Below are 10,000 nucleotides of genomic sequence, written 5' to 3'. Positions count from 1 at the left end.
AGAATAAGACATGCTATCACAATTTATGTTTGTAGTTAGGCTTGCTGTACATAAGTATATATATATAGTTTTTTTTCTTCTAGTCAGGCTACTTATTTACTTGGCATTAATTGCTAGCTGTATTTTTACAGATTCACCTTGTTAGACTGCCTCTTTCAATGAACCTAATTTGCACTGGCTTTTTTCCATTCTTGGCTTCAGGAAAACCTACCGATATTAACAGCAATCTCCCTAAATGAATTGTGTATCATGTGCAAGTAAAACATAATGCCACTGTGTTATTTGCTACAGAAATCCTTAGTAAAAATTACCTTTACAAGTTCAAAAAAAAAAAACAAAAAAAAAAGTTGATGTACATTAGCAAGAAAGAACCAAGTTTTTTAATGCCACCCCTGAGTTACTACTAGTTCAACTAAAAACAAATGTCTAAAAAGCAGTTTGATCTGAACTTTTATAAACATCTTGATTTTTGGCCACTGAACATCATTAGAAGTTGTTTTATTATAGAGGCTGTTTTACAGGCACTTTTTCTAGGCAGGTGTTATTGATGACTGATTTGAGAACCATGAAATAAAATGAGGCAGGTGATTAATCGATATTTGTGATTAAGGAACTATTTGTTGCACTTTCTGGAATTTCATATTTATTCGGTGACAATGCTTGCTACAACTGGCATATCAGAGTGAAAATACAGGAAGATAATGATTTGTGTATGTATCTTTCTGACAGAAAATATCAAGACAATATTTTTTTCTTGTTTAGTCCACAATAATGAAGCAATTTTAACGAGTTGCCAACCCTATTTTTTACATGGTACAAAAAGATGTCGAGGAGTATAAACTGCAGCACAAGTTGCATCAATGTAAATATTTTCATCATAATGCAATATTTTAAAAACACAGAATACAAGTTTGGTAAATATAATATTAAGCATATGATGTGGCAGGGTAAATACAAGAACCTGTCAAGTTGTTACTAGGATTCATACACTAAGCAATTGTGACAATTTCCATTTTCTGCAATCAAGGTACAGTGAATATTGGACATACCTTTTATCAACTCCTAGTTCCTACAGGAGAAAAATTTAAACCTAACTATTGTTCCTTTACAATCATAAAGAACATGGAATACTTTCAAAATAATTCTTTTTTTCTTTTTTGTTCCTGTACAGAGAACTTATTCAAAATGGACACACACACTTCCCTCTATAGACTGCTAAGATACCTCTCAATTATTTTAGTCCCCTTTCACTACAATTCTCCCTCTGCTGATTGAATGGCATCCACATTCGTCCCCCTGTGCAGATATCTCAAATAAGACATGAAAAAAAGGCTTTCAGTTATATTATTAAAGGGTTAATAGTGACTTGCGCACTGCCTGAATATCTCTCGAAGGGCAGAGCAAGGCGAGGGACTTCAAGCCCTTCACCGACCTAAGGCGTTTTTCCCCTCCACTGTCCGTCTATCTAGTTAAAATTTACAACGTCTGCTCCTTCTGACCACAATAACTTTTCATGATCACTTGCTTTATATTCCTTTTTCTTCCTAGGTAATAAGTTCAACTTTACTCTTTTACTTTCTTCAAGCTGTGTGTGTATTGCTTTCTTGTAAAACTGCTGCAAATGTGGCTAATATAAAGTCCACCATTACTTGAGAGTTTTGTTGCATTTGCAATACAAAATTCTTCATGCCAACAGTAGTCAAGAAAGTTTTAAGATGCTATTGAGACCATGGACAAGCACACACAAAAATGAATGTGATAGGGTGTTGCTCAACACTTGTTTATCTTGCTTTCCTTTGCATACTTTCAATTCTACTATCACTTGTCATAGCTAATTTTTCACACAACTTTTAATTCTCAAATCTAAATACCTTTTCAGTAACTTCATTTCAATTTTCAGTGAACTTGGCTTTCACTTAATGTCTTTTCTGGGTCACCGATTGTACTCAGTTTTCCTGTAGCATTGTTAAACAGTTAAATCCAACAACGATGATCACTATAATAATGATGATGATGTTATCACTGCCACTACAACAATTACCATCATCATCATCATCATCATCATAGCTATCAACAGTCATCATAAAAAATAATAAAAAATAATTAGGGAACAATTATAATAAGTTTACATAATTTAAAATAAAGACTAAAAATAATTATGAGTATGCTGAAGATAACACTATCGATAATAATTATGATGTAAAAAATTAATATACAAAAAACAACAACAAAAAAACACCTGAAATTAATAGTAGTAGTGGTGGTAGTAGTACAATAATAATAATTATAATAATTACAATAATGAAATATTGATGGCAACTATGAAAAGGAAAACCCAAAACTGAGCAGGAAAGAAAATGAGCAAACACAAAGGAAATATTCCTCACATATACTCTGTATCAAAGAACCTGAAACATTCCTCACACTCAATGAATTGAGGATTTTATACACACTGTGTGATCATGTGGCACTCTTCCCATCTGTCACAAATGAAATCGAAACTCCCCTGCCAATGGCTTATCTTATAGCAAGGTGGATACTTCACAGAAACTTTGCACTGTTAAACAAGCTCAATCACTTCTTTTCCTTGTGTCTGTATGAAATGTCTCAACACAGTATTTCCTATTATTTCCTTTCTTCTTTTTCCATATGTACAGTTGCTAATGCAGTTTCACTGGTAATTTCAACTATCATTTTCCTCAAGAGGGAGAGCATATTCTTGAAGATACAGAGCTGCAATTTGGCTCTTGAACTATCTAACACCATTAATATCAATTCGAATTCTGTGATGCACAGTTAATATCACATATACAGTCTGATCCCAACTCCTGCCATCGAGTACAATGCCTCTTGTAATGGTGAAGTTCTAGTGAAATAGAAATATCACAAAGTTCCTAGCTGTTCCAAGGTCTTCTTTATGCAATGTAATTATAGGTATTAGGGTTATCTTTATCACGTTCCATGTAGTCACGGTCAATGAGGGATTCTATCCTCTTCTTCAGATCCGTGGGCTGAAAACGAGAGTAGAGCAAGATTAACACACAATGAAAAGGTGAATGAGGATGTACTTAAAATCATTCTGAACTCTGAAAACACATTGCAGTCTTTCTGATACTGTCAAACTCACTGTCATCTTTAAGGTCTTACTTTGTTATGGATAAGGATTCATGGGATGAAATGAGATAAACATACACTTAATCAGAATTAAAAAAAATACTCTACAAAGACAAATGACACAATAAGATTCATCAGGACCTAAACTGAAAACAGTTTATGGAAAACTCACTTTCATCATGAAAGTGAAGCTTACAAGGTCATGAACAGACTTGCATCTTGCATCTAAATCTATGTCTATCTTTGTCTTTAAAGGTGTGGGGGGATTATATTATTTCTTCTAAGGGAAACAGAAAATTGCTGGTTTCAATATATAATAAATAGATAAATAAATAAACATATACACATATACATCTATATACATACCTATATACATATACAGACATACACACTGTATTCATACCTAAATCTATGTACATATATCTATATTTTCAAAGGGGAGAAGGGATAAAATTATATTGTCTATGCGCTGGGGAAATAAAAGATGGCTGTATATATGATGCATATCCTTTTGCAGATTACCAAATATTTCCTCATGCTTTAGCTAGAAATAATGAATAATTTCTGAATAAGTAAACAATATAATAATAGTTGAATGGCATAGAGCAAAAATCCTCCTAAAGAAAAGGATAAAAAGAGGGAGATGGAAACAGTACCTTGACAGGGAATTTAAGTTGATTATAAAGTTCAGTGATGAGCAAGTTGTGGGGAAGGACTTTCCTCATCTTCATAATCCTCACAATGGCTGCATCAATCTGGTACTGGCGGTCCTGGAATACTCTCTCTTCCGTCTGCTGCTGCTCTTCACTCTGGGGTTGGGAAGAAAGTGAAGAAAAGAAAAGAAAAAAAAGCATTACAGGTTGCAGCATTCACATGTACAGGTAATAATACGAGAATTCTTGAATTTTACCATATAAGACACCTAAAGCTGAATGTAATGCTTTCAAAACAACAACAGAGAATGTTTATATGAGAATGACTAAATTATGAAGTATGAGAAGTAACTGCAGCACTGATCTTTATCAGAATTACATTAAAGTATTTCTGAAGATATGAACTGAAATGTGTCAGTTACATCCCCTGCTTATCCCTTATCTCATTTATATCTTTTCTACATTTGTCACAATGAACTCTGTACATTTTTTGTTTGGCAAAAAGCTACCATAACTCAATGCCACATTTACATCTCACAAACTACCTTCAACCCATTCTCTGATCTGTGTAAGTTTTATAAACAACCATGATGAAAAAGAAATCAAATCAAAATGCAATTCTATTCTATGCATTTCAAGGTTTTTCTTGATCAGAATCTTCTCCTTGAATGCATTAACCCTTTCTGGACGGGTGGTACGCTACTGTACCACTCATTCAAAAGCCCGGTGGCCGGGTGGCACAATATTGTGCCAGCCATTTAATTGATTTAGGCCTAAGCACTCGAAAGCCCCGGCATTGTGACATTCAAGGCTGGAATGCCCCTGTCGTGAGTGGGTTAAAGCCCCAAGCTTTTTCTTACTCTAGTGTCCTTCCATTTGCTATCAAGAATCTCTAAAACTAGAGACAGAAATGTATAACATTCAGTACCATGTATTCATCCCTCAAAAATGTATCACATCATCTTCCTACTTACAGTTTCCTTCATTTGGATCTGATTGATTCTGATACGGAATAGCTGGTTTGTGAAATCCTTGTTATAAAAGAATTTATCATCGTCGTTGACATCTTTGCTGCGCGGCATCTTCTGTAGGACTCTCGCTTTGCCACAAGCCAAGGACTGTAAAGTTCGGCGGAGCTCCCCATCCTGAAACAATAAATCAGTGAACTTACATGATAACATCAATAAGTTAATATAAACTCCTGTTTCATGCAAATACTGAATATCATGCCATAGCACACACCACATTTGCTGGGTGTTTTTGTCTTACCTCAATATTGGTTCCACTACTGATGTCAGCGAGTGCAAGGCTGTCGGCTTCATTGAATAAGAGCAACACAAGAGCCTGGAAGAGTGATACTTGCAGCTCCTTACTTCCCATCGGGAATGCTGCTTTCAATACGCAGTGTCCAAGAGTTGGTTGCCACTGTAAGTTAGAAGGGAAAATTATTTGGGTGAAGTTAATGCATTTGGAATACTGTAACCTAAAATGGATACCCAGCAAATCATTAAACAAATTGTTGAACTCTAGAATAGAATAGAAGATTTTCAATCCCAGAAACAATGCTTTTCCACAGCCAAGCACTTTAGCACAAAAGGTAATTTGCAGATTTGATCTTTTACAATGGGGAGGCACTTTTGAGTGAAAAATGATATTTCTGATTTCTCAAACCTATACCGACCTTGTGAGCTTTTAATTTGTACATAATGAAGCACCTTAAAATGTACTTAACCCAATGCGTATGGGTGTCATGACATACATGTCGGCACTGATTAGGCCTAAAAGACAGGAGTCAGTTTGTCCATGATGTGACATCAGCTTACAGTTGAAGCGCAAACACAGTCATTAAGTATTATGGCAATAACGGCACTAGCTCCAGAGCTACAGGGTTCCAAAGTCAGCCTAAACCTGCATTTTATGATTGATTTGTGGAAAAATATTGTTTAGGCTAGTCTGTGCTACCCAGAGGGTGGAGAAAACCCTTTCCACGTCCCTCTAATTTTTAGCTGGTGACCCTAGTGTTGTAGGTAACCCACACTAACAACCAGTTAGAGTTAAGTAGGCAAATATATGAAAAGAGAAGGGGAAAAATTAAGAATACAAGAAAGTAACACACAATACGAAAGAAAATAAAGAGGAGGGGAAGAAGAAGAAAAGAGGGAAATTGGGAATTAGAAAAAAAGGCAAAAAGAAAAAAGAAAAAGAAGAAGAAAAAAAAGGACAGATAGTTACAAACATGATTTTAGAATGGTAAAGGGCAAGACTGAAGGTAATTTGTTCGGAACTTACCTGTAGTTTCCTATTGCTATGCTTGGCTAGATAAAACTTGGTGAAGATTTGCTGATACTTGACCATTTCTGATGGTAGGTTGACCTCCATCACAGGATAGTTTGGCCAGTAACCCATTGTTAAGATATTTACATTAAGTTCCATTGATGTGCCTCCAAGGTGTGAATTCTGAAATTAGAATAAGAAACAAGATAAACTACACAAGACTTCAAAAATGAATTTCACATACTAAGAATGGAGTATATCAAACACTTTCTATCTTAAGGCCAGACAAAACAGCTCGGGAAAAAATATTCATAAAAAAAAAAGTTTTCAATATTTTTTACTCAAACCTGTTGCAATTTGCTTAAAATCTAGTTTCTGATAATATGGCAAACGTAGAACTTTTTAGTTTATGACGTTATGACGTCAAAAATGAACGTAAATTGTAGTTTTCTTTCTAGAGGTACCAATTTTGGCATGGTAGTAATTGAATAACATATGAACATAAACACGAGCATTTTTGCTAAATTCGTTATAGTTCGTGAGATACTGCTGTCGCAATTTTATGTAAATAATGACATCACTTTTTTTTAACAAAATACCGCTCCCGAACCATTGTTTTTCAATATTTCTAAAAACCCATCCGTAAAAATGTAGATACACCTAAAATATATAAGTATGGTGATTTTCATTGAGATCCATGAAGTTTTCTGTGCACAGCTACGCATTGAAGTTGATTTTTGATGTTCTGAGATAAATGAGTTTAAAGTTTTAGTATGACATATCTATAGTAATTATCGCACGATTTGATTTATTTTTATACATGTGTACAACAAATATGTACTACACATATATGTAATATGTACTGCACTAGGTTGAGTTGGTGGGGGTGTGGCGACCTGTGTTCTGGTGCTATCAGCTGGTCGACCCCCCTCCTCCTCCTCCGCCTCCTCTCCCTCGCTCTGTTCTCGCTCTCTCCTCCATCGAGCTTCTGTAAGCTTCTTCATCATCATTTTCTGCTTTTTGGAATGGCCCATGGTTGCCGTAATGGTAGAATGAATAATCTACCAAAAAGCAACACTCAAACACGAGTAAATTCTGGTAAAAGACACAAGTGGGATGGAGATCACACACATACATTCCCTCTGCTGCTCATGGCGGGTAACTGAGGCAAGTTTGTGTTTGTCGAGGAGAAGGCGTAACCGTTGTCGCACCACAGAGGTGCCAAATCGCCGCATCCCACCACACATAAGCACGGAAAATCAAACCAAAACAACAAATAACATAAGAGCTGGACTTCACCCAGACATTTAAATGGCCGCCGCCTCGCGTCCCTTTAAACAATCTCGCCATATGTTTTGAGATATTTCCTGGCCCAAACTTTATTCTTAGATACTTTTGCGATGTAAATATGTGAAAAAAAAAAAAAAAATGGAAAATGATTTTTTGAGTACATTTTACCATTCCAGCTGTTTCGTCTGGCCTTAACCCATTCGCGCCGGTTGACGTGCTGACACGTGGTCGAAAAAAGCCCCGGACCCGGGTGACGTCCTGGCACGTGCTACATTTTCGGCCCGCGCGCCGGGAGGCCAGTAGCGACGTGCTGAAACGTCCGCATTAGAATGATAGATTATTCTTAGTACAATTCGATTTTCATACTTGATTTGTCTTAGCTACTTTAGTTTATCCTTCTAAATAGTAGAAAATGGGATATAACGTAATATGAATGACGTCTCAGGTACATACGTAATCTTGATTACGGCATGGTGATTTCTGTTTCTGATTTGTTGAATATGATGATCTGAGTCGAAAGACTATCGTAAAATCAATTGTAATTGGCCGAGGAATAAAAAAAAAAAAAAAAAAAAAATTATATAACATCTTTTTGTTGCCCCACTAAAAGAAAATGACACTTGAAAAAACATTGCTGTTACTTGCATTCACTTGTATGCACATGTATGGTTGTTCATATTCTCTTTCTTTTCGTTTAGGAAGAAAAAAAAAATTGAAAAAAAAACTATGTTTGTTACCTCACTAGAAGAATGCTTCCACTTCCCATTGGTATTACAACATAGGAGTAAAGAATATGGAAAAAGTTCAATAGAATAACACTAAAAAAACAGTGCTATAACATCTTTTTCGACTGATATACATCCTCTGAACATAGCACTACTTTCTACACATGATTACACTTTAGACGCAATCACGCAAACCATAAGGATAGGGTGGGTGAAAAACGCTCTGCGAGCGTCAGAGCGACCGCGCGCAGCGGGAAAACACCCCGGCACGAACGGTTGCGCGCTTGAAATCTTCCCGGCGTTATCGGGAGTAGGCGAAATTCCGCCCCGGCGTGAATGGGTTAAAGATTCAACAAATAAAGATAAACTGTCACTGAATAAAAGAAAATTGCAAAAGTAACAGTAATATTTTCTGACTAAATTTACCTGTTTGAAGGCTAACATGATGTCTTTAGAGAGCTCCATATCCTTGAACATGCCTTCTAGTTTGCTTGTGAATCCTGGACCACACTCCTGCTTCAGTTTGCTTAACATACTCTTCTCTGCATCCACACTAGCTGATTTCCCTACTAGCAGTCTCTTTGCCAGATCCTGTAAGAGAGACACTAAAATGAGCACTGAACTCTTCGTACTGAGTTGACGAAAATGCGATCCCCAAGATTCAAAGGGAAGTCGGATCGGCAACTTGCAAGCTACAGATGATGATAATCTTCAGTCAGAGGAAAAAACTCTAGCTGCAGCTTTTAAACTAATATTATATCATTGTCTTTTCTGTGTTACCTGTTTTTAATAACATTTTCATGTATTATTTTTAATTCAATCAGTTTTTACCAATGAATCTGTATCAAAAACTGACACTTACAAAAAAAGAGAGAGTGAGAAAGAGAGAACAAAGTAAGAAAGAAAGAAAGAAAGAAAGAAAGAAAGAAAAAGTTTAATATCATCTTCAATATCGATGTTTACTTAACCCGTAATGACAGATTACATGATATCACGTAATGTGGTGGCAGTATTTGCTGCTCTATAAACTGTATTTAGAGGGAAAGACCTTGACATGATAAGAATCAACTGGTGGGAGCGAAATATTCCCATAACGTGGTATCATGTCATACTGCATGAATGCTATTTTTGAACTTGAATATCATCTGAAGGTGTTGTAAACTATACTTGGTGAGGAAAGGGGCAATCTAGCATTAAAAAATTGGATAAAAAAGTAATAATAGTGGTAGGAGCAGCAGCAGAAGGCGGAGGAGGAGGAGGAAAAGTAGAATAAAAACACCGACCTTTTTGTAGAATGCCTCAAAGACATCTTTCCCATGAATAAACCTGAAAAGGACCATAATCTTATCTAGGAGTCTCTCCAGCTCATCCTCTGTTGCTTCTTTGTTGCCGGCTCGCAGTTTGCCATCCACAAATTTAGCTGCAAAGAACATTTCTTGTTTATATCACTAAGAAAATATGCTTTCTCAATGTGTTTACTCAATAATTTGTCTCTAATGATTGTATGTTAAGTAACTAAATGCATAGAAATCAATATGGAATAAAGCTAGTTTTCCAAACTAAAGTTATTGGAATTCAAAATGATCCAAAACATTATTCTGGTAGATGCCCAGGTCTAAAGCATATCATGTTCTCATTACAACAATTGTGGGCACCATGAATGAATAGGTATCCCATGACAAAAATGTTCATGGGCAATCTTTTTATTTTGGAATGATATGTTCTCAAACCTAGATATCTTACATGATGGATGTTGACAAAAAAATGGTATTAAAAACAGAAAAGATTATCAAAAAATAACATAAATAATAAAGTCTCACCTATCAATTCTGCAGGCTTATTTAATCTCTGGTTTATGAAATGTTCGAAGGCTTCTTTCAGAGCCAACACAAACTTGTCCGATGAGCTGAAGCATTCGCTAACAATGCCGTCCATTTTATCCTT

The 10,000-nt window shown here is 35.8% G+C and overlaps 1 protein-coding gene across 1 annotated transcript in view; it reads right to left on the bottom strand.

Annotated features, from left to right (window-relative positions):
- Positions 1 to 10,000, bottom strand: part of Cul4 (cullin 4) — a 22,033-nt gene that overhangs the window by 225 nt on the left and 11,808 nt on the right. The window contains exons 7-14 of the mRNA XM_043018382.2: positions 9,877 to 10,000; positions 9,340 to 9,476; positions 8,483 to 8,647; positions 6,057 to 6,224; positions 5,037 to 5,192; positions 4,742 to 4,912; positions 3,771 to 3,923; positions 1 to 3,011 (exon numbers count right to left, since the gene is read on the bottom strand). The exon at positions 1 to 3,011 is cut by the window's left edge and continues 225 nt beyond it; the exon at positions 9,877 to 10,000 is cut by the window's right edge and continues 69 nt beyond it. Of these exons, the coding sequence (XP_042874316.2) occupies positions 2,916 to 3,011; positions 3,771 to 3,923; positions 4,742 to 4,912; positions 5,037 to 5,192; positions 6,057 to 6,224; positions 8,483 to 8,647; positions 9,340 to 9,476; positions 9,877 to 10,000 (1,170 nt within the window). The 3' untranslated portion in view covers positions 1 to 2,915. The remainder of the gene's footprint in view (positions 3,012 to 3,770; positions 3,924 to 4,741; positions 4,913 to 5,036; positions 5,193 to 6,056; positions 6,225 to 8,482; positions 8,648 to 9,339; positions 9,477 to 9,876) is intronic.

The sequence above is a fragment of the Penaeus japonicus genome, unplaced genomic scaffold (assembly GCF_977035675.1).
Source record: "Penaeus japonicus unplaced genomic scaffold, GWHDUDI00000001_assembly GWHDUDI00000041, whole genome shotgun sequence".
Taxonomy (NCBI): domain Eukaryota; kingdom Metazoa; phylum Arthropoda; class Malacostraca; order Decapoda; family Penaeidae; genus Penaeus; species Penaeus japonicus.
The sequence above is the reverse complement of the archived record's forward strand: the minus strand, read 5'-3'. Positions and strand labels throughout refer to the sequence as shown.